Source organism: Dasypus novemcinctus, chromosome X, assembly GCF_030445035.2.
Source record: "Dasypus novemcinctus isolate mDasNov1 chromosome X, mDasNov1.1.hap2, whole genome shotgun sequence".
Classification (NCBI taxonomy): domain Eukaryota; kingdom Metazoa; phylum Chordata; class Mammalia; order Cingulata; family Dasypodidae; genus Dasypus; species Dasypus novemcinctus.
The window spans coordinates 172,358,163-172,383,882 of NC_080704.1; the positions used below are offsets into that span (position 1 = coordinate 172,358,163).

Below are 25,720 nucleotides of genomic sequence, written 5' to 3' on the forward strand. Positions count from 1 at the left end.
CGCCGCGCCGCTGCCGCTGCCCCGGCCGCCCACGCCGCCGCCGCGTCGCCGCCCGCCCGCAGCCCGCCAGGCGGGCGGCCCGGCCGGCCCGAGCCCGCAGCGCCTGCCGCCGCAGCGTCGGGGCGCCGGGAGCGCGGGCAGCCGCGGAGCGAGCGGACCCGAGCGCGCGGCCAGGCGCTCTCCAGCTCCGGTCCGCCGCCGCCGCCGCCCGGGAGCGCAGCCCCACGCAGCCCCGGCGCCCCGCGTCCGCGCCGCCGATGAGGGCCGCGCACTTTTAGCCGGGCGGGAGGGCCGGAGAGCCGGGCCGCGGAGAGCTGCGAGCCGCCGCGCCGAGAGTCGCGCTGCCCCGCAGCGAGCAGGGACGGCCGCCCGCCGCCACCGCCGCCGCCTGGCCGCTATGGATCTATTCGACTTTTTCCGGGACTGGGACTTGGAGCAGCAGTGGTAGGTTTGGCTTTTTCTCGTTTTGACTTGTCCTTCGAAGAGCGGGTCCCCTCGCTGGCCCTTGGGCTTTTCGCCTTTGTTAAGAGGAGCCGGGGCTGTGGTGGGGGGCGCCCCGGACGCCCTCCCCCTCGCTCGAAGCCTCCCCTGGTCCTGGCCGCAGGGACACCCGGGTTGGGGGCCGGGGCCGGGGAGGCGCGCCGAGAGGTTGGGATGCGGGTCCCGAAAGCGTCGCTGGCCCCTCCAAGTCCGAAGAGTTGCGTTTAGCCCGAATGGCCTCGCGTGCCGCCCTCTCCCGGGCTTTCCTTCCCCACCCGCTCGCCGAGCCGGCCTCTTCACGCAGCGGATGCTGCCCGCCCGCACCGCCTCAACTTTCCAGGTGCCCGCCGCGCACGGGTGCCGAGGCCGCGGGAAGGTGCGGCCGGTGGCCGTCTGCTTCCCCGCCATCCGCCGCGCACGCCACCCGCGCCACCTCCATCCCGGCGCGGCGCACACGCCTTCCCTTCCCAGGCTCAGCCCGAGTGCCCTGCGCCCGGGCGCGGAGCGGCGGCTTCGGGGGCCACTGCTCTCGGGGTGGGCTGGGGTGGGCTGGGGCCCCCGCTTCCGGGCAGTCCCCCAGGCGTGGGGCTCTCGGGAGCCGGATTTGCGAAGTTGGCCCCCGAAGTCGGCGGGTGCTACCTCAAGGCGCATTTCATTGGTGGCTGGGTGGTTTGGGTAACCGGCGCCCAGCTTGGATTCGGAGGTGCAGTCGGCACTCGCAAAAAGCCCGTAAACTTGTCTCTAAGGCGAGTTCCATTACATTTTCGTCGTTGTTGTTGAAAGATGGTGCAGAGGGGACGAGGGATCCGGAAAGTTGTTAGTCTCAGCGCGATGCTCGCGCGCGCGCGTGCATAAAGACCGAGATACAGATCTATCAAGTTTTCAAGGACTTCACCTTCCCCTCCCAACGTTATAACTGTTTCTTCGTCAGAACGTTTCCACGGAGCGATTTTTTCCCCCGCAGCCTAAGGAATTCGATGGGGGGAGGGCGCGGTGGTGGCGACTTAGAATTGCACCCTTGGTCATTACCTTTTAAAATGTAGTTCGCAAAACCTACCCACGGTGCGAAATCTTTTACAGTGTTGAACTACTAGCGGCCGTTGACCATGAACGCTGTATATTTTTATAAGGATTTCCCTTGTTGATCTGATATTTTAGGCAATTTCCTATTTTGAAAAAGGGTCATATGCTCAGCCAATAGCTTCATTAGGCCAATCAGGACTTCTTTAGAGGCAAAGCCAAGATAATCAGAACTTAAATAGATTTTATTTTACAGCAATCCTCGGTAAATCCTTGAAACCGCAAATTACCCTGTATCAATATTGATCTGTAAGGCATTTTTGATCCCATGCAGGGTTTTATCGACTCCGCAGGAAAACATTACCTTACCTTCCCCCCCCCCCCAAAAGAACCACGCTCTTGTTATTTAAAAGTAGCAATCGCAATAAAATTACGGTTCAATTAAATATTATGCTCCTTACACAGCCTTTACTCCGCTGCTTCCCTAATTTATTTTGTAGAGGAATGATAACTACAGCATTACTATTTGCATACAATTTGCCTAATATAGTTGTGGGTAACATCATTAATTTAATAGACACTGTTATAACTGATTTCGTGGGTGTCGTGCAAATGTTAAACAAATATGAGGCAGTAGGTTTTCAAAAACGTGTTTATTATTTAAATTTCAGTTTAATCTTAGGCACGTGTAGCTGCATATTTAAAGGGTGCAGATTCTTTTAGGTTCCAATTATTTTTACCACAAAGATGCACACGCCCAAATCCTTTTTTGGGGGCCCCTTTTTCTTTCATTAAGAAAAATGCAAAACCTCTTTTCCTCCAGATGCTTAACTGAGCCTTAGTCAGTTAAGAAGCATGTGGACCAGGACACGGCGTGGATATTATGTGAAATACAGACGAATTAGTGTCTGCATAAAGAAGTCTGCCATGTCCCTCTGTGCACGTGTCCCAGGATGATTTCTTCTTCTTACTCTTTGGTTGAGATGGGCAGGCTTCCTTATGCATCTGTGTTTATAAACATGTGGAAGGCAGCCGTGCTTCTCTGTTTTGTACACCCCCACAGAGGAAAGGAGCATGAATGTTACGTTATCCGATGAACTTTATGTAGAGGTAGACACTGGGTTGAGTGGAAATCTGTACCTTTACAAACTCTCTTTGGATACCCCCAGTGTGTGGGCCACATGTTCATTGCCTGTTTATTTCCCCTCCTTGGGAGGAGTTGTTTAGAGTGATGGCATCCCCACCTCCTTCCCAGGAGGACAAGCAGCAGCAAAGTTCAGATGTTCATCTACATTGGACCTATTCTTGACATTCGCTTGTGGAGCAGAATGTCCTGAGCAGTCTCAGACTGCAGCCCTAGGTAGCTAATAATACATGGAACCAGACAGCTTCAAAACAAAATCATTTCCTTAGCTATCAAGAATGCAGACTTTACAGACACAGGTGTTATTTACAAACACTTGACTCCTGTCAACAAAACGTGGGTGCCCATTGTTACGCGCACATTTGTTAGGACGACTGCAAATGGAGAGGATGGGGTATAAAAGGCACTGCAGTCCACAGGTATGTGCAGAGTGTGTGTGAGGGTGCTCACGTGCATGGTGGAATGCATGCCTGGATCTCACAAACTGCAGGAATATCTTAATGGGTCTTGCTCTGGCCTCAATTAAATGGCCAGAGCTCCAGTTCTTTAAGAATCCTGAATGGATGAGCAGTGCTCACCTGTACATGAACTCTGGAGATCATGTGGCTAGATTTGGACTTGTTTGCCAGGAAGTGGGGGTGGGGGTAAACTCAGAGGTCCCACTATGTGTATACAGCTTTTCAGTTCCATAGGCTGTGTACACCAATATTAATTGGGCATTGCTTTGTGGCAGGCTAAGGCTCTTTGTGAGGATTTGTATTTTTATTACTGAAAAATGAAGTGAGAAAGACAATACAGAAAGCTGCAAATTCGTACACATAAATGATGCAAAGAAAACCACTGTGATAGCAGAATCCCGGCGTTCAAAGGCCTCCTGAAGATTGCAGTTCCGCCATGGTGACAGTGGCAGACCTCTCAGCCCTCTTGCTGCGGAGGACGGCATCAGTTGTTTGTAGTTTCTACGTGATGTCTCCGAAGCAGCCTAATTAGAGGAGAGCTTGCAAACGGGCAGTTATACAGGAAGAGGCTGACACTCACTAAACTGTTATATAAATAGAAAGTTCAAAGGTCCGCGTGGCTCTGTCAAGGCTGAGCCGGGGCCATGTGCGGGCCAGGCTTCTCTTCCTCCAGTGGGTGAAGGCAGCCTCAGGGGCTTGCCCCAGCAGCCCGCACTTTCCCTAGTTTTCCTGGGCCTTGTGTGTGTGGTGGGGGGAGTGCCCTGCTCTCCAGACAAAAGCGAGCTGTTTCCGCTCCTGCCGGGCATGGCCCAGTCACTGCCACAGCCTGGCCCCCGACCTGCTCTGCCTTCCAGGTCTTCCGAGGCCTCCTGGAGAGGAGACCAGGACTCTTTATGGATGGGAAGGTATGGAACAAAGCGAGAACACAACCTTGGCCATCCTGGGGACACTAGGACTGCGTGGGTTGGGGAAAGGGATGGGGGAAAGAAATTCTGTTTTGACGGTGGCCCACTGGTGCCCAAGATTTCTTGTTCTCCAGCCCCACCCATTGATCTCTTTTTCCCCCACTGCTTTGGCTGTCCACGAAAAGAAAGGCAGCCCATGGACCATTTTCTTTGCTAATACCATATGCATCATCCAGTGTGTTTGAGCATTCCTTCAGCAAAACATTTTGGGTTGCGTTTCGTAAGGGAGTAGATGGGAAAAAGAGACTTAATTTAAGGCAGGGAAATGATCTAGTGATAAGGTCTCCTCCACACCCTCCCAACCTCCCCCCCCCCCCCCCGATAGAATAAAATCTATCTCAGTAAATCTTAAAAGATGCCTCTATTGGAGGAGGAAGAAAAGAATCTCATGTTAGAAATCAGTTTAATGAATACATGAGAATTGTTTTGCTAATGGTTCAGTCAAGCATTTAACAATTTTAAAATATACAAATCAAGATTGAAAATGACTGCCTCCAAAATGAATCTGTCATTATAGACATAAGTGAGATTCCAAGCATTTAAGCATTTTGTAAATGGATAAAAATTATATTGTATTTAAACATGCTAATTAGTGTTGAATAGAAATGGCTTTAATGTGCTGAACCTTTATTCCATGCTTATCATTCTTAGCTAAGACTATTTCTTGCCTGCAAAATTTACACATATTTAACATCATGGCAAAAACGTAAAAGTTCAATGAAATGGCCACTTTTGGAATAATCTGGAAGCTGTAGCCCTAAAAGTTGGTAGCTGCAGGTCATGCCTCTGAGAGGGAAACCGGCATATACTTGATTAGACTGTCAAATAGACAAAACAATTGGTACAGTGACTACATTTTTTCAGTTTTAATTTTGTCTTTTTCTGATTGTTGTGGGATAAAGAGCAAGAGGTTTTCAAAACTTCTGTTTAATGATAAATGGAATGCAGTGTATTGCTGATTAAAGCACTCAAGGCCACAATTTAGAGAAACCTATTGTACTTTGTGTGTGTTTCTACTATTATTTGAGTATTCTGTGCCCCAGGCTATGAGCTAAATGCTTTAAGTACTCAATCTGAATTCTTCAGACACCTTTATGAGATAGGAACTGTTATGATCTTGATTTTACAGAAGTAACAGAACCACACAGTTGCTCATCAGAATGAATTTGGGGTTCAGCCTAGACAGAGCTGACTCCGGAGCCTGTATCCTCAATACCTGATGTTTTATCTGCACCTTTCCAGCGTGCATCATGTTTTTCCCATATGTCATCCCATTTGATCATTGTGAGATCGAAAGTGCACGTGTTAAGTCCCATTTTACAGATGCGGACCCTTAGCCCTAGGGAGTCTGTGTGACTTACCTAAGTTCACAGAGCCTGTTAGGAGTAGATCCAGGCCAGAAGTTTCGCATCTCCCAATTTCCAGGCCAGGTGCTTTCCCACAAAACCTCATTGCCTATTTTTTTTTTTTTTATTACCTTAAAGGGCCAAGTATTTCGCTCTCACAGAAAGAAATGAATTGCACTGGGTATGTCATACTTGTGTAAAAAAATATCTGTGTAATTGCCATGTAATTGACCAGCGTGGAACTCTGTTTTTTCTTTTAATTAAAAGGACAACATTGTTCTCACTGATGCAGTCTATTAATGCTTCTTTTATGGATACCCCTTTAATGAAACTGGATGAATTGAGAAAGATATATAAAAGAGACTAAATTCAAGTCCTTGAAAACTGCCCACTTAAATTTTATGTCCCCTCATTTTGAAGATCTGATACTTGAACAGGAAGAAGACCAGGCACAGCTGGTGGTGGGAGGTTAGATGATATTTCTTTCCAAAGCTTTGCTGTTCACCCCACCTATTATATGATCCGCACAAACACCCGGGGGGTTTGTCAGGACTGGCATTATTAGCACTGTTTGGTAGATCAGAAAACTTAAGTTCAGAGAGGCTAAGTGACTTGCCTAAGTTTACACAGTAAGTGAATATCCTTAGGATTTTGTGTTTATTGCTCTTTTTACTACATCACCACTGTTGCATTAAGTAATTATGTTGAAATAGCCACATTGCTTCCTAGGGAGTGGCGTATCAGCCTTTTGCATCATCTAGCACAACACCTTGCCAATCATAGGTGATCAATAAACATCTGTCGATTGATATTTGATCCTGGAGACTTCTGATGGGGAGAGAGGATCCCTGTCAATTGCTCCACCTCAGTTCCTGGTTTCTGCTATGCTTCACCTTGACTCTCCCCTTGTCTCTCTTTTGATGCGTTGTCATCTTACTGTGTGACTCACTTGCGTGGGGCACTGGCTCACAATACAGACACGTGGGCACTCATGAGGACACTGACTTGCCATGCGGGCATGCTTTCTCTTCTTTTTCACCAGGAGGCCCCAGGGATCAAACCCAGGTCCTCCCACATGGTAGGCTGAAGCTCTATCAGTTGAGCCACATCCGCTTCCCACATGTATCTTTCAAAGGTAGTTGCTTAGGACATTCTGACGATAATACTGGTATGCTGCTTGTTTGATGGTGCTTTAGTTGTTTTTAATTGTTTTCAGGTCTCTTAGTCTCATTTCTTTTGCAGAAAATATGAGATAAAACAATAGTTATCAAAAAGAGGCTTGACAGGAAAAAGACAACATTAGGGCCCATACTAATGGTGTGATATTAAAAGGTATTCCTATAAATTCTAAGATATCTGTAGGACTGAAAAAGTCAACAGGAGTTTATGGGCTGGAATTCTGTCTCAATCTGTACAGAGAATGTTAAAGAAGAATGTGTGACAGAACTCTGAAGGAGGGTTGAATGGTGGGAGGCTTGGGAATCCTCTAGCTTTCCTTGAGTTTCAGCCTTTATGACTTGTATTTCATCATGAGAAGGCTATTTTTCTACTTAACTGTAGCAGATCCATACCATAAATTATCATGACTGTTAAACAAAGGTCCAGCACTGGGTTCCTCTAATGTAAAACTTTTATGTTACACTTTAATGAAATTTTATATGCATCTTCAAAGCAAGGCACACTTTATACCGTGGAAAGGGTGATACTCTGAATTGTTGAATTTGTTTTAAAGTAAATCTTTTCGATGACCTTAGCTGCTAACATCTACCTACTTACTGAGCTGAGACAAATTATCTGAGAGCTTAAATAAAATGGCATGATTTAAGCAGGGCTGACAAAAGCACTACAGGTAGACTCTAATTTTGATTATGGATTGCTTCGTTTATGGGATGCTATTTTTTTTTAATATACCTGTGCATTTTGCTTCATTTGAAAAAGAAATTCAGCGAGTGATTTAAAGGAATCTTTGGTTTGGTTCTTCAATAGGCATGAGCTGGTATATGAAATCTTTAAGAGCAGAAATCGGGAAATAAGCAAAGGAAACAGCTTTTGTTTCCATTGCAAACTCAGAATCACTGATCTAATGATGATCTTTCTGTGCTCTTTTCCTTGGGGAAAAAAGAAAAGAAATAACACATTACTTCCATCCTATGAAGAATGGTTTATTTTGTTAGCTCTCAAAATAATATTTCTCTGCATTGTTCTACCTTCTTCAGTGAAAACTGATAGTGGAGACTGATTCACACTGCGACTTTTATTAAACCATATGGCAGAAGTGAGAATTGCGTGTTTTGTAGGCAAAATATCCCCTGGAAGTAACACTGAAATGGTTTATTTTTTATATTAACAAAAAATATTAAATATTCTACCCGTGGTGTTGCTGAAATGGTAATCTCAGTGTTAATCATTGGAAGAAGACATTTTCTAGGAGTCTGGGGTCTTCTTGATACTTGAGTTCTACAGTAGGGTTTGATCAAACCAACCAGGCAGAAGGAATGTCATGAGATCAGTTTAACCTTCAGATAGTGGCAGTATATACACACTGACCTATAGCTACCTGTTGAACAATGAAAAATGCCATCAGTAAGGCTTTATCTCCCCCTCCAGGAGTCAGTCAGTCAACTAATTTTTAAAAATAATAAGTTAATTTTCTAAAGGCACTGATTGTTTTCAAGCCAGGTCGGCACACCCACAGTAACTAAATTAAATTCAAGCATGATGGATGTTTCCGATGAAGTGCCATGGAAGCATGGAGTGGTTTCATCAATTAGCCATTTTTAATTTGCTGGCAAAATTCTTGGCTCTGGGGTGTAGACATTAACCAATTCCTAGAACCTAGTGTTTTAAGGCTGGGTCACCTGATCCAACCCCTCGTGGTACAGATGAAGAGATCGAGGCTCAAGATGGCGAAGTGCCTTGTCCAGAGATGTGCTGTCAAGAAACAACAAAGCTGAGTCTGGAACACTTGTGCCCAGATTTACCAGTTCAGTGTTTGTCGACTTTAGCCAGAACTCATTTTCTCGTGCATTTACTCCCTGCTTAGCGTTTGGCTAGTGGGCTTTGAGGGGGAGCACAAATGTCAAGGATGACCTCTGGCCTTCCAGGGGAAATGGTGTGACACAAGGACTGTAAGTACAATGGGAATTCAGGGTGGGAGATAGAATGTGAGCTAGAGTAGGCAAAGCCATTCTTGTCAATGTCTGTGGCTCTCTTGCAGTTCTGTTAGCACATTCCAGAGGGAAGTGGAAAGCAAGCATTTGACTTGTTTAGAGGATCAGGAGCACCCAGCATTCAACATTCAACAGTTTATTTTGCACCCTGAGCTATCTGCTTTGACAGTAGCTCACATTCATGGGATAATTGTTAAAGCCATGTTTTGCTCCATGACCGAATGGAGCATTCTCATTAACACCGACCACCATTTGCTGAGGGACAGCCACAAAACCCTGGACAAGTGATTTGAATGTCTGAGCTGCGGAAATATTTATGCAGACATTCTTCAAAGAAATATCAAATGAAAATTTGTTTTCCTAAAACAGTTGAAACAAACACTTGCAAACTGGCACAATTGCTGGCCGACGATGTATTTTTAAAAGAAGTGTGCATCACTGTGGCTCTTGACATGGGTGAAGATGCATTCTTTCTTTTGTTCTTTCTCTTTTAAAAAAAAATTCACATTTTTGTTTGGAAAGTGTGTACTGATACTTAACCTGCTTCGTTTCTTTTTTTCCTGAAATTTGAACTAGGCTCAGGTACCAGTCTCATTTCATGTTTACATCTGTGTTCATGATCAGTTTTATGGCCACCAAATAACGCTTTGTCTGGCTGTCTCATCCTACTAATCTTGCACTACCTCTGGTGAGCCTTTAGCTGCAATCCCACCATGTTCTCTGTAAGCACACACCCTTGTGTCCAGTTGGGTTAGATGTCCCTCTGTGTTCCCCTACTTCTTGAGCCTGATCATGATGTCTTGTTTTTTCTCTTTCTTGCTTCTTGGTCTCTTCCACACACCTGAGTTGTTTTAAGGGATGAGAATGTGCCTATTATTTCTGTATCCCTAGTGCCTGGCCCAAAGTAGAATCTGATGTAGCCTATTTAGAGGCAGCATCATTATTCATTTGTGTATTCATTCAGGCACTGTGCTAGGTCTTCAAAATAGTCAGTCGAGGTGGGAAGACACATTTCCTGTATGAGGGGCTCTGATTTGTATTGACCGATTCCCTATTTTACAGAGCAGGAAACTGGGACAGAGGGGTACAGCAACTTTTCCATGGTCACGCAGAGCTAGAATCAATGGGAATCCTTAGCTACACTACTAACCCATGATGGTACCCCTCAGACAGATGGTCTGGTAGTGGCCAACCCCACATGCACTGGGGGCCTTGTAACAGACTGGGTTTATTAGACCTTTGTCACGCATCATTGGTATTTCCAAACAAGCGTTAGGTTTAAGTTCATCACCAAATATGAAGTGTCCCCGACCAGATGGCTCCTCCATCAAGAGACATGCAATTCCACACTTTTTCTGGTGGAAGCACCAGATCCTGTGCTTGGGAGGCAGGTGCGTCGATCTGTAAACTTTGACTTATTTCAAACTTAAGGAGGATGTGCTGTCTATGAGGGCAGAGATTTGTGTGGATTTTATTCACAGCCGTATCCCCCATGCTTAGAGCAGGGCCTGGCACACAGTAAGTACTCAGACATTTTTTGTTGAATAATGAAATGAATTGTTATATGATAACCTGGTTCGTGCTTTGTGTTATCAAATTTGCCAAGAGCTAGCTGAGAGGTACAAGGATGAGTCTAAGGGAAGAGTTAAAGTCACAGTGGTCCTTCAGGTAGGTACAGGTAGGTGCGTTGCCTTTCCTTGAATGGATATTTTCCTGAAAAAGAATGCTTATTAAAAGTTTGTAAATTAAATGTTCTAGATCTGTATCTTTCTTACCAGGGATCCTGTGGTGAATTCTTTGTGAAACCAAGTAATAGCTGCCAAACAGGCATAATTTATCTGATTTATCACTTTAGAGTTTTACATATAGGATGTCATCTTCACAAGGTATACCTGCATTTATCATCTACAACATGGTTGCCAGGGTAGCTCTGCAGGTTTTGGAAAAAAATGTCTTAACTTGTTACCATCACTGGATCGAGGCTTTCATCTACCAAAGATGGGTGTGGGAGAACATGCCTTCAGCATCGGATGAATATTTTTCTCCACACTTTTATATCCTTGTCTCCACTGAGTCAGATGCTTTAAGAAAAAATAGTTCCTGCTTTGGAGGAGTTTAACCTAGGATTTGGGATTTCCTAACATACATTTTTAAACTGGACACATTTTCTATTTTTGCCTCTGGAGGATTCTTATTACTATTTCATCCCAAGGATGTGCATAAAAGTTTCCACATGCGTTGATTTTTAAGAATGCCATAAGGTGGTTTGATAGTCTGGGTAAAGGAGCGAGCATTTGATAAGCATTAGGTTATGTGCATCACACACATTGCCTTGTTGAACAACAACCCTAAACGAGAGCTGGTTTTATCTCCATTTTACAGACTGGAAAGTGGAAGACCACATTCACACAATTAGTAAGCTGCACAGGCCCAATTCAAACTCAGGTCTCCTGGTTCCAAAGCCTGTCCACCACAAACTGTCATTACTGGTAATGGAGTTTGATGGGCAATTAGAAGATATTAAAAATAATGTTGAAAAACAACTAAATGTTATTTTATTGCTTCTCACAATGCACAATTAAAGGCCACAAGATGCAGATCAGGAACACAGATAGAAAGGAAAATGAAATGAAGGATTCTAGGACATTTTAGTGGAGATAAAACACCCAGTTCATTAAATTAACCAGATGTTAAGGTACGTACTAAGAAGAGAGACAATAAGTACTTATGAGCCTTTAATACATTAGGTCTCATAATCAGAAATTTTAAAAAAACGTATCTGAAGATTAAAGATCCAGGAGAAACCCAAGAGCCATGATGAATCTTTCTCTTTTTTTTAACTTAACTATTTTAAATGATCTGTATTCCTTTTTTTACAATTAGGTATTTTGACCAATTGGTTTTTAAGTTTCTTAACAGTGTAAATTTCAACATGTGTTCAGGCTGCGAGCAGTGAAACTTCCCTTTGAGAATGATGAAGATCATTATCTTGGAGTCTGATTAACGTCTTACCCAGCGATTACAATGAAATGCCAATGCACACTCTAATGCCATTGAAAAATGACACCAGTGGCAGCCTTCTACGCTACAGGCTGTTGTAAACAATTGCAGTTAGTTGTATATCTTGAGCAAAAAATAGGAATTTGATAAACCTAGTTCAGAAGGCTTGGAAAGTTAAAGTGAATTTTAAATGTAGATTAGTAGCAAATGATGACAGCCAAGCCAGCATGACCTCGGTTGATTAATTTATAAGGATGCTGGTCAATGATTTTAACCAATAGCTATGCATAGTAGAATCCAAATGGGATCTGTCTGTTAAAATTACACAAAGTAGGGCATTTGATTTATTTCGTAGTTTCTCAAAGCTCAATTTTAACTTCATACAAATAATGCATTAGTCACCCAGGATAAATGGCACATCGAATAAAGTGATTTTGTCTGCTTCTTGTAATCTGATTTGGTAAAGGATTACATATGACTTTGGAGTTTATTCTGAAATGCTTGTTTGGTGGAGTGGGATCTTGACATCTCCTGTTTCATATCTCATTAGATGAGACCAGGTCATACAGCCCTTTTCCTGCCTCTGGGTTTCCAGGATTTGTAAGGAACATTCTGGTTTGGGAGCAGTATTGAGAACAATTGCATCTACTGTGGGGCAGGCACGAAAGGGTTTAACTACATTGCTACTCTTAATATGCTGTTAGCCAAAAAATTCAGTTTTTGAGATTGGTTAAGTGTGTTTTCAAACCCGGGGTACATATTCTTCTCAAATAAATTTAGTAAAATTACATGACAGCCACTAAAATTCACTAAAAACATTCAAATGTGGGAAACCACCGATCTTTGCTTTGGTGCCCTCTCTAGTCCACCATCTCCACTCCTGCCCTCATCCTTGACCTTGGGGTGGAGGAATCCTTTCCTGATATCTATCATGGCTGTACCAAGGGAGATCCATCTCTCTGAGTCTTACCATGTCATGCAAAATGCAATTTCAGGGCCAATACCTAGCAAACTTTGGCACTCTGATCACCATTATTTCTCTCTTCCATTAAGTTCATGGCCTTAATTAAAGATGGAAAAGGTGTCTGCCCAACTGGGAAACTTTGAAATCTATTCAGCCTGCAATTGCTAGAAAAACCTGGAAGGGGGAAGGTGTGTTTTCAATTCATGACTGTCTGGCAATATATGAGTTTATATTTTTAAAATATATATAAAAAAAGGTCCAGAGCAAGTTCATAGAACCTCTTGGACATCAAATGACTCCTAACAATGAAGGTAAATGATGAAGTATGGGGAAAGTTTCCTTAAATTGAACATAATCATAAAAATTCAAGGAAAAGTAATATATTTTGCAAAATTTATGAGTATGTGTGTGGGGGGAAGCAGTTTGCACACTTGACAACCCTCAGTGCATCTGGCCTGGCACATTCCTGTCTGTAATGAGAATCTTATGGGGTGCTGGGCCTGGGGTTTTTTAGGCAGGGCCTTCTCCCCAGGAGTATCATAGATGATATGCAAGTCAGAAACTTCATGGCTCATGGCATTGCTTAGAGATGTTTTAGTTAAGTTGCCTCCACCCAGCTTCAGGGGCAGAAGTTGGGAAGAGGGCCTACTCATAAATCTTCATTGAGCTTTCAGGAATTCATTGCTCATTGTCGTTCATAGGAATGAGAAAGGGGGAAGACATATCGAATGAACATGCCCTTTTGATTTTGCAGAAATGCTGCGAGTTCTTGTGGTTCAAGTGACTTTTATAATTCGATAGACACATGTCCATTTAATAACAGCAACAACCAGAATCCCACAGAAGTGTCAATACCAGGAATGAAAAGCTGGATCTTCAGAGACAGAAAAGAAAAAGTGCAATAGAAACATTAGGGGCATTTTTTTCCAGGTGTTTATCCACCATCCCAATTGTGAATTTGGACCTTACATTCTTGAATGTGTGGGAGGGGGTGGGTGGAGGGTCGTGAAATACACATTTCGTGAATCCATGTTGGTGCAGACGCCCTCTAGCACCTGGGCTTCCATGAACTCAGTTCTGATGTGACTTTATTCTCAAAAGAAATACTTTTGGAAATAATACTGCCTCTTACAGGTGGTGGTTGGGGATGGCAAAAAGTCTCCCTTTGAACTAGGGTCTGTACTGATGCTCCATTCACTGCTACTGGCTCCCCTGGGATTCTGGGCACCTTTCTCAGCCTGCGCGGAGCTCAGGTAGAGTTGGATGGTACTTCTAACTATGCAGCCCTCCTTCTTCATCATCTTCCCTCCTCTTTTATATTCCTGACAGTTATTCCCATAAACAGCTTAGTTACTGTTTTTACAGTTTTACTTGCTTCCTTGGGTAGGTCTATCAGTGTCTGGAACATCCTCATATCTGGCAAATTTTCAGATTTTTTCTTTTGGCTCTTTATTACTGATCCAGCATACTTACTGCAGTGTTCTGAAAAGGGGGGAAACCCTAGCACTGCTTTCTGGGAGCCATTTCACTAATTTCTCCAGAAGACTGCTTGTGTGTTTGATGAGAGCATGTTGAAAAGTTGTAGTGAATGAGGCAGCTTACACTGAGTGACTGAGGAGATAGAACCAAATCAGACTCCTGTTAAGGAAAAATAAGCAAATTTTCTCTTTCATGAGTTTATTTTAAAAGAGTAGTCAACAAAATCCTCTGTTTTCGTCACTAGGAAGAAGAGGAAATAACATATGCAGGGGACAGCAGCCTTTAACATCTTTTGCAAGCTGTTCCAAGGCATTCCAAATTTCAGGTACAGAAATGTTGTGGCTACTGTAGATTTATGACCCATCCATTCCAGGCATCTGGAATTTAAATTGTCACATTATCAGACCTTAATTTTCAGCTAAATGGAAAGACATTTGAAATCCTAGCTGTTTTGCTTTGGCAAGTTAAGCCACACTTGTTTATATTTCTAGTGTCAAATAGTAAGACCCAAGTTCCGTAAACAGACAATGGATGGTCACGCCTTCTTAGCATCATGGCTGCTACTTTGCATCCTTTTATTACATATGGACAAGAGAAATAAGGCTCTCTGGGCACCACGGTTTTTATCATAATGATAATCTCCCATTTAAAAACTGAAAGATGAAAATCATAACAGCTGTAAAGTTATGAAAAGAAATATGGTCAAGTTTCACGAATCAAGGTGAACTAATTTTAGTGGTGTGCAGGCAAAGTGATAAATGCAGATACGGCTCAATTCTCATGAAATGTGTGATCGTAAAGAGGAAAGGGAATGTTCCTCTCAAGGCAGCTCATATTTTCCATTGCATGTGGGAAGGCTTCTCTAGAACTTCCAGCCAGTGGTTGCAATTCTGCCCTAGGGGGCCACACAGAATATATATAACCCTTCCAATTCATGACACCCCTTCCCATCATATTCTCTCTTCTCAGAGCAACGGCACATCCCCATCTCTACCCCAGAACATAATTTCAAGGCTACTGGGAAGTGGTTGTGCCCAGAAGACTGTTTTAAAGATGGAGCAGGGCTAGGCAGTCTTCTCCACATTCTCCACACCCACCCCCCCCCCCCATACACATTTCCTCAGGAGAAGCTTGGTTGGAAAGTAGATCCTCAATAGCCCTTTACTGAGGCCTTCACCTCTGGATAGCCTCTTCTTTAACTGCCACAGTACAGGGACCCCAAAGGATCAAAAGACTAACAGGATGTTTTCCAAAAGGCATCATTAATGCATGTTGAATCCTGGTGCCTCCTGGAAACTGGCCATCTCCTTCATAGTCACCAGGCTAGCATGCACGTGGTATCAAGCCTTCCAGTGACCTTGTGAGGTAGACAGGTTTACCATTTCCATTTTTTAAGCCAGGGAAATTGAGGCCCAGAGAGGCTAAGTCACTAGCTCAAGATCACATAGGTAGGTCATTTCAGAGCCAGGATTTGAATCCTGCTTTGGAATACTGCTGCTCAGAGACGAATCTCCAGATGCTGCTCCACATGGGCCACTTTTGAGCAAACCATGATGTTGGCATGCTGAAAAGACACTCTTCTGGCTGCAATTGTCGCTTCCCCTGCAAGGTGGAGGCTGGGTCCAAGAACCACCGTTTCCCCCGGACCCTGCCTCCTTGAATTGCCAGGCTCTCCTTGCAGCCTGCATGAGAAATCAATGGCTAAACCCCTGGCTTTGTGATAAGTGCAACCCTAAGTGTTGTGTCTCCTGAACAGGAGAAATGTGCATTCATTCATTTATCCATCAAAGATACTTCGGGTATCTACTACAGGGTTATTATGGTGACGTGGCATAAATGATCAACCTTTGTCCAACTCTCATTCTCCTTTAAGTTAAACAGTTTGATCAGTCCCTGCAAATGGAAGGCTCTTCATATATAACCTTGGGCAGGTAACATGCCACCCTTCCTTCCTTCCTTCCTTCCTTCCTTCCTTCCTCCCTCCCTCCCTCCCTCCCTCCTCTTTCTTTCCTTCCTTTCTTTTTTCCTCCCCCCCCCCCCACATTGCCTGCTCTCTCTCTGTCCATTCACTGTGCATTCTTCTGTGTCTGCTTGTCTTCTCTTTAGTCGGCTCCAGGAACCGATGGTGGGACCTTCTGGAGTGGGACAAAGGTACTTGATCTCTTGTGCCACCTCAGCTCCCTAGTCTGCTGTGTCTCTTATTGTCTCTCCTCCGTGACTCTTTATGTTGTGTCATCTTGCTGTGCCAGCTCTCTCCGTGAGCCAGCACTCTGTATGGGCCAGCTTGCCCTGTGGGCCAGCTTGCCTTCACCAGGACGCCTAGGAATCAAATCCTGGACCTCCCATATGGTAGATGGGAGCCCAATCACTTGAGCCACATCCACTTCCCATGCCGCTCTTTAAGATGACCAAGACAGATGCTGCTTTCCTGGTCCTCCCAGTCCAGCCTTCTGTACCACTGTGCTCTGATTCATACTGAGATGTGCGTGAAGGAGATCAGCATGGGAGAAGGGATTGATTGGTTGGAGCCACAGCAGTCTATTTGCAAAGTCACTATTCTGAGAGGGCTTGAGTCATCAACCATCTCTTGAAACGCATGGCCTGGGGTGTCTAGCCTCCTTCGTGGCTATGGGGAGCCTAGGCTGACCCAACATGGCCTTGAATTTTTTTTTCAGTATATGTTACTCATTATTTCTACCTGTTGCACGGGGGTGAACTGGAATAAAATAATTCTAGCCACTATGACACAGCACTATATTCTTGACTACTGAAACTCTTCAGTGGGTAGTCAACAAATCATTTCCTATACTGCACTATCAGTGAATTATTACACATCCCCGAATTCAACTGTATAGTATGAGTTCCTTTTGACAGAGACTCTAAATTAAAAAAGAGTTTGCCCCACAGCATGTCACAGCTATTAATGGGGTATCCTAAGATGATTAGTGTTTTGTCACCAAATGCGTTTTTGTAAATATTTAGCTTAGAGTGAAGACTAAAGACTCCCCTTGATTTGGGGAAATAGTATGTATATGTGCATGATTTAAGGCTTTTAAGGCAACTGTAGGTTCCATTTTGGCTTGGTCTGGTCATGGCACGGGAGTATGGATTTTGCTGATCAGACCAAACAGAGCCAGCTGTTTTCTTCTAGAGGGCCACCTTGTCTAGCAATGTGGGTGACAGATGACAGCCTTTGTGGGGAGAAGTTTATCGTATTTAATTGGGCAAAGGTCTGCTGTGTTTGCAGTGGCTCATCGGCAAGAGAGGGTAGGTTACCTTGTAGAGTTCAAGGTAGATGAGTATGTATGTCTTGGGTCTCAGCAAAGCCTAGATTCCCCTTATCAGGAATGTTGCAGAGGGATTCCAGCATTAGATAAACGTTGAACTAGATGACCTTGCAGGTGGTTTCACACCGAGTTTTTGTGATGCTTGAAAAATCCCTTAGGAGAAAAGCTGCAGTAGAGGCCACGGGCCATGAATCTCAAGACTTGAAATTGTCAGAAAATAATGTTCAAATCGAATCACATTAATCCAATTTAAATTCTAGAAATATCAGGCTTCCAATATTTTGCCTGATTTGGGAGAATGGTTGGGAAAAATCAGAGAAAGTCTGTTGCACCATAAAATGTAACAAGCAATGAAAACAACCTCATGACTCCAAAATGAAGAGATTTTTAAAAAAATTACAAGAATTGAGAATCCCTGACTTATATATAGCCATCTGTTACTTTTTGTCTCATTTGTGAACTCAACGAATAGAACCTCTTAATTACTATTGCCTGCTATTGGCGTTTAAACAATACCTTACGTAAATTGTCACAGTGAAAGTTGGTCACTGCTTTCTCTGATCTCCTCACTCTTGCATTCCTGACTCAGTGCAGGGACCGGACTCCGTTTGGTTATTGACATGCTTGTTACAGAAGTTGAGAATCATCCGCTGGGTCAGAAGTGAGATGTTTAAGTGCTTGCAGAAGAGAATGTATATTTAGCTCCCTTTGATTTACTCACTTTCTGTGTGCTTTCAAAATAAAACCTAAGCATCTTACTCTTCTTTGTTCATAACATCATGGAATAAATACGGTAGTCTTTAAACGCCTTCTTAGTGAAACCACTTGCAGCAATTTCTAGTTCAGTTTGGTTATTTAGTAAATGTCTCCCACTCATGTACACATGAGTATAATAAAAAGCTAAAAAAATGATGTTAGAGCCAGACCATTCAGAGATCTGTGCATGCATGCATGTGTGTATACGCTAACTGTAAATTCTAGGCTTTTGTGAAACTTGAAATCTTAAGGTATATAGTCCTGATAACCCCATTCCACCCACCACTCCTCACGTACTCCAAAAAAAGGGCAACCTTTTTGTCTGGTTGTAGGCTGTTTTGTCTAAATAAATTATAGCATTGTTTTCAATGTTCTTTTTCTTTTCAGAATGAAATAATCAATGCCAGCTGCTCTGAACACTTGTGTATTTAAAGGCAAAAATATATAATACCAGTTTATATCTGACATGCTTTCCAAGTGCAGACTTTAGCTCTCCTATATTTTAAAAACATGTAAAATTCCTTACTGTCCAGGTGGGACACACCCAGCTGCATTCTGGGCCTACTACTTGTCCAAAACTATTTTCTAAAATGCTTTTGTGTTGGTGAAAGCCCCAGTGCATATTGCCTCAAGCCCTCTTTCCCTCTTTAATTTTGAGATCCCTGTACATTTGGAGGGAAATGTAATCCGTATGTTTCTGATTCATTTACACTTCACTCATCAAAATTTTGTTTTGTAAGAGCCATTTGATGTTCAGGAAGCTTTTGTGCGTTTTTCAAAAAGGCCTTTTAAAACCCTACCACCCCCACTCCTGCTCCCCATAAGAAATTCATATTTTGTTGAGGACTAAATGAGTGAAAATGCCCAACGGGTGTTGTGTTCGATTTCCAATTTTTCAGTCCTAGTGTGGCAGGGGGCTCTGGGCTCCCATGTTTTTGTGCTGGGCCAGCCAACTGGGGTGGGTTGTCATTCTCTTCTGTATTTTTCCTTTCTATCTTTCTTTGTTTTGTTTTTTTTTTTTTTGAGTTACCAAGGCTGGGGATTGAGTCTGGGACCTTGTTAGTGGGAAGCTGGTGCTCAACCACTGAGCCACATTGGTTCCCCTGAGTTGGATTGCTACTTGTTTGTTTTTGTTCTTGGGAGGCACCGGGAACTGAACCTGGAACCCACCATGTGGGAACCAGGTGCTCAACTGTTTGAGTCACATTCGCTCCCCTGATTCTTCTTAATACATCTAAAAGGAATGGGGAATGGGCTCCCCTTAACCAGAACTGTCATCGAAGAAAGGCATTCGTCCAATTTGTCATCTGAAATTAAACGTCCAAAAGTGGAAATAACTTCTATCCCACAACTATAGAGCATCTTTTACTTTAGATGGTGAAGTTTTGTGTGTTTCTTTTATTTCAGTTAGCTCACCTACAGTTGCTTCCTTTTCTTTTCTTTTCTATTTAATAAGGGAACTGATGGAAAAATAAATCAGAAACACTTTTGACAATTCTCTTTGATTGTGGCTGGTGCCTCTGGACCTTTTTCCTAAGGTAACTTGTTTATGGTTACGATTACCAAGGTCTTTGACAGCCTCCCTTCCATAATGACCCAAACAGCGCCCCTAAGAAGAAGTCTTTGTGTGGAAGTCAAACAGATTAGTGGAGCATAAAGACGGCATACATGGGGAAGGCCCGTGTAGTCATTTGTCAATGCCTGACCCAGGATGCACTTAAAATGAACTTTGAATCCAAGCTGTCCTAAATCCGCCTCCCGCCCGCAGGGGTTTGGCCTGAGAGGGAAGCAGGCATGTGAGTGTGTGAGAGGGCTCACCAGGTACAATCCAAGGGAGCCTCACATGGTGTCACCGTCACCATTCCTAAACCCTGCGGCCCTGTGACCCTACGGAGGACTGGCTCAGTGCAACCTCAGAGTTAATTCGGGTATAACTCCCAGTAGTTCAGCAGCCTGAAAATAGAAAAAAAAACAACAACAAAAACCAACAAACCTCTTTTGCTTTGTTCTTGCTAAAAAGTTCTCTTAGAAAAAGACTTCTGTAATGACGACTGCAGACTATTTTATAGGAGATGGTTTTGGTGATCAAGGAGACATTTCTACTCTATCTCATAAACTGTAAGAAGGTGTTAGGACCAAATAATATTTCAATTTTTTTTAATGTCCATGGATTTCTGTAATTAATGGTAATGCTCTTGCTTGGATTTGCCATGATGGGAAAGCCAAGGGCGAAATTACCACCTAGGGTCTCAGATTTGACCTGATCCATAAATTCTTATTTCTGCAGCATGAGAGTATGTGGATTCAGAGTAAACTAGGAATGAAAAAGGAAGTCCAATGAGTTGCACCTGGGACGCTCTTGGGTCCTCTTGGTGGAACCGGGTTCTTACCAGTGGCATGAGCTTTCTGCTTGTTTTGGGCCATTGTCAGGAAAGGGCTACCAACAGGGGCAGAGAACTTCTAACAGAGCCTGTGCTGGAGTGCTGGCATTTGTCCCCAGATGGCCAGCTAGTTAGTGTCTTTGGGTTCTCACAACCTGCCCCTGGGTTCCTTTTGCTAAAGTGTGCCCCGAAAAAGTTCTGATGCAAAATAGCCAAACCGTGACTCTTTGTTGGACACCTGTCTCCATGAAGAGAGGAAACACAGTTGCCCCTGTTGGACCTGAAGCCTTCACTTCTTCTCCAAGGATTGCAGGTGCACGGCACACTATATTTAACTCTGGGCTGACGCAGCAGCGGTTAAGAGGGCTTGTGAAGACATTCGTGTGGGCTGGGCAGACCAGCTCTCCTCTCTGGTCCATCTATTAACAGGGACAATTTCACATTGTGTGTACGTTCTTGTATGTTGTACTAAGAGGTGAGATTGGGCTTTCTGGACCTGCACTCACTTTTTAATGGAAACAAGCATGCATTATGTGTACAAAGCAACAGGAAAAATATGTCTTTGAGGGAAAACTTCACTTCCTTCCTGCTTGGGGAATGGGCTGCAGGGACCGTTTCAGTTTCATGTTCACTATTTTTCTATTTGTTCTAGGGTTCCACTGAGTGGGAGGTAAACTTTCAATGTACATCAGTTATTTCAAAAGACATTGAGTGTAAATCGCTAGTACGGTTGCTTTTATATCATTGCAAAATTGCACAACAATTGCTTAAAATTGTGTATTTAGACTGACTCAGGCTGGGCAGAAGTGGTATCACTAGCCTTGTCCTCATTTTTGCAGCAAAACGAAACAAAGCGATTTTGCTAAGATAGTCCTATCTTGTGGATATTGCCACATTTATATTGTTACTTATTGCATGTTAAGCCTTCTGGCACATATTCGCTTATAAATATTCCAATACCTTAGTATAAAGAACTGGAGTATATGATCACACATACACACAAGAGAACACACACTAATAAAAAGAGCGACCAAGGTGGAGAAATCATGCAAGTTTTCTGAAGTCAAATTTTGTTTCAGCGGCAGCATTGAGAATACATCCCTGAAGCCAGAATTCAGCTCCAATGACTAAAACACTTGCTCCCTGAAGCATCTTTGTGGAATGCAGGAGTGATGCATATGCATATAAATCTTTGTTATGGGGAATGGGAGATATCATTGCAACTGTTAATATTAATGTCTTTCTATGATCAACATTAATTACCAAATGAGTGTATCGGGTTCTGTGATCTAGGTTCTGTGAGTGATTAAAATTATTTATTTTCATTTTTAAATGAAAATGTTAAGTCGTTTTCCTGCGGATTTGAATTCCTTTGGCTTCGTAATAGTGACATAAAACATACACATGCCCACATACTCCATTCATGTAATTAAACCAACTCGTCAAACATACTGATGCAAAAATGTCAGAAAGGTGTGGGAAAGAGGATTAATTAATTCAGAAGCATGTAAACACTAAAAAGTTTGTCAGTCTGCTTGCATTGTACACATGCTGCCCATGTATGACTTGTGACAGCTTATGGACAGATGGCCTAGTGATTTACAGCTCTGACTTCAATTACATACTATGTAGTTCAAGTGAAAATAGCTTTCTTGCAACACAGAGAGACATGTTAGCAACCATTTTATAAGAAGTGTTTTGAAATTAGGATCAAAGTCGAAGCCTACTTCGTTTGATTTCATGCAAAAAAAATTTGGAACACCCGTTCATAAAAGAGTCTCCAAACATTAATCTGTGTTACGTGGCAGTTTTTAAATTGTGCAAGTTTAAAAGTGAATTATAACTGCCTTTCTTTCCTCTTTTACATAGCTCATAGTAGATATTTCTGCCCTGTTACCATTTCAGAAAATCCTTGGGTCCAGTTCTCCCAGATCGAAAAAGAAATGACATCTTCTTCAGGATAATCATTTAGGCAGGGGTGAGGAGGATGGTAAAGGAGAGAGAATTCTTTTCTGTGTTTTGACTTGTAAAGGCACCCCACCCTTCTATTTTCAAAGCTATTAGGCCTGGTCATTCTCACTCAAGGCATGGGTTCCTATGGAAAAAACCCTGTCTCTTGCCAATCAACCTTAGGTTGGGCATCTTCTGTTGAAATCTGTGTGTGTGTGTGTGTGTGTGTGTGTGTACACGCGTGTGTGTGATTTAAGGTTCATCTGTATCCCTCCTTCAGACCATAACCTAGACTTTGAATTTGATGGGGGGAGGGGAGGCAATATAAAAATAAATATGTCTCTATAGGGAAGAGGCGGCAATGTATTTTTTTACCTTTCCATTTTTAATTTGCCCATTCTAAATATTGTCCCAGCAGGGTCTGTATGATATTATACTTTCCAGAAAATATTCTATTTTTGTGGGCTAATGGTGGAATTTACTTTTCATTTTTTTCATTGCTTCTCAGATGAGTACTTCCCCAGGAACTTAGTATTAAAATTTCCCTTTCCAAATGTACCATATGGAATTCCCAATGGAAATTATTTTTAAAGTGTCAGTCTCACTCAGGGACTTGGCTGTACAGTCAAGTTCTTTTCCTAGCACTAACCCTTCCCCCGTTTAAAACATTTTCATAAATAAAGATACAGAGGAGCTAAAAAAAAAAGGTTCCCTGAGTACTTGGTTTCCATTAATAGTCATGTAGAATTTTCCAGAATGTCCCCACCTTAAAGGGAGTGTAGAGACAAAGCCTGAACTGACTACTTATGACACTCTAGGAAGCCAGGTATAAAGAGCACTTCTCAACTCACAGGACTATTTTTTTTTCATCACAGTGAGCAATTTTATATTCAGGCTGCTGGTGCCCTGCCTTCCAAGGAGCAGGCAGCAGGCAGCATGGGATTCCTTTCTGCTAGGGGTTGCAACTGCCACATCACCATTGGGAGTCACGACTTACAAAGTACTCAATCTCCTCTGTTGACAGCTATCGTGGGCAGCTCTCTCTCTCTCTCTCTCTTTTAAGTGTTATTCCAAAAGAACAAGTTTTGAGAAATTAGGTCAGTTGAATTTTCTAGTATTTTTGGAATGTAAATTAGCTGTACAAAAAAGCCTCAACTGCGGTTGTAATTGTAGCCTGTTAAAATTGAAAAACAGAGTTGTCAGAATTCTATTAGGAAAAATAGTTCTGGTAATATTTTCCTGGTATATTGACCCTGCACTAACTGTATAACAGAAAATAAGTACAAGATTTCATTTATGTGTATGTGTGTGCGCTGAATGCTTGATATTTTTCCTTTCCTTCCTTTCCACAACTGAGCCTAAGTCATTAAAAGGGCTTTGACGTAATATTCAAAATCTGACCTGCAGCCAATGTCAATATTATATAGCTAATATTGACTTTAATCAAAAAGGTCTGGCTAATGTTAAAGTTTATAAGAACAAACACAATTTTTAACACATCACTAGCTTACCACTCTACAAGTATGTGGGTAATGATCTCAGCCCAGTGAATGAACCTACTCTCATTAGAGAGTGGTGCCATTAGTCAGATTTGGGCATTTGGCTTATCTATATGGTATCTGAACAGTTTCTATTTAAATAATCAGGAGACTCATAAACATGCATTAAGTTTTTGGCTATAGATTGCAGCACTGTCTACTTATAGATATAGCCATGAAGAGATTGATATTCATTATAGTGAGTTAATACTTTAGTAATTTTTTAGTATCATTAAAAGGGAGGATGGCCGACATCTAAATGAAAACATTGTAAGCATTAGAAACACAGCCAATTGTAAAGTGAAATGCACAGGGAAAGAGAAGAACATTCTGAATGATTTATCCATGCTGGAGAAGAATTAAGGAAACACCCGCACTTGATTCATATATATAACTTCTCCCCCCGTGGGATCCCAGTGTCAGTGGGCTCAAATGACTTACAACATGTCTGGAAGTCATCAGGCCTCCACAGAGCTCCAGATCTTGCTTGCAAAGTTCCAGACTTCGACAAGTCTCAAATAGCCAATGTACACCAGTCACAACTCAAGAGACAAAACTGTGGATCCAGTGAAATCCCCAGATGTTAAAGAGAAGCAATTGCGGTGCTGGTTTTGACTCAATAAAATGATTTGCAGTGAACAAGGAAACGCTGGTAGACATGGAATAGGAAATAGGTTTAAGAAGCTGGCAATCTACTGTGAGAGAGCTTTTCCTTCCCCCGCATTTATTTACTTATTCATTCATTCATCCATTCATCCATTCATTCATTCATTCATTCATTCAGTGGATTCTATATATATAAAATCCAATTATAACCATTACTATCTTTTGTTATGAAATTATTGGAGAAGTTGTGGGTTTACAGAATAGTCATTCATAAAATACAGCATTCTTATATACCACCCTTAAAATAACACCTTGCATTGGTGTGGAACATTTGTTACAATTGATGGAAGCATAATTTTAATTTAAAAAAATGTTGAGCCAGTTGTAGATCCATATGCCGTTGTAAGAAATACTACAGAGTTCCTGTGTGCTCTTACTCAGTTTTCTCCAGTCGTAACATCTTGCAAAACTACAGGACAGTGTCACAGCCTCATTATTTATTTTGACGCTCCAGTTGTCCCAGACTTGACCACTGGGAGCTTCTTCAAGCTGACTCTTGTGTCCTTTTGTTTGTAGAGTGCTTCCTTCATTTCTGGCATCACAAGATACTCCAGGCTCATTTTGTTGGCTCAGGCCTGGAATCAACCATTTCTCTTAAGAGCCCTGGATCCTTTTATTGCAAACTGGAATTTAGAAAGCAAGGTCTGGGGGCTAGGTGTGCGTGTTTCTCCTGGGGTGTCATTGTTTCTAGGCCTTCTTAGCAGAAAGAGTTGGTAAAAACACACATACACACATCTAGATCTATTTCTATATCCATTGGTATATGTATTAAAAGACCATGAGCTTATACTGACATCACCAATGCCAATCCAACACCACATTCCAGGCATCCTCCTTTTCTTATTGGCAATTCCCTTCTTTAAAACTGAGAAACCTGGGTCTCACTATTCACAACACACTTCCCGTATTTGCTCAGTGCAAACTTGCTAACCCACACCATGATGAACAATTGGTTCAAGCAAAAACCACCAACAGCTTCTAAAACCGGTGGGTGAAAGTTTGAGGAGTAATGAGATATTTATGTAACTTCAAAGTCTCTTCCCACAAAATATTTCTGAACAGCAATGCGGAAGTGTCACATTGGAGGAACCTGACAGATACCATCTTTACCAAGTG

General features: G+C 42.7%; 1 protein-coding gene across 4 annotated transcripts in view; it reads left to right on the forward strand.

The window, feature by feature from the left end:
* Nucleotides 1-386: 386 nt before the first annotated feature.
* Nucleotides 387-25,720, forward strand: part of AFF2 (ALF transcription elongation factor 2) — a 497,989-nt gene continuing 472,655 nt past the window's right edge. For all 4 annotated transcript variants that reach the window (XM_071213173.1, XM_071213175.1, XM_071213176.1 and 1 more), the window contains exon 1: nucleotides 387-444. In XM_071213173.1, the coding sequence (XP_071069274.1) occupies nucleotides 398-444 (47 nt within the window). In that variant the 5' untranslated portion in view covers nucleotides 387-397. The remainder of the gene's footprint in view (nucleotides 445-25,720) is intronic.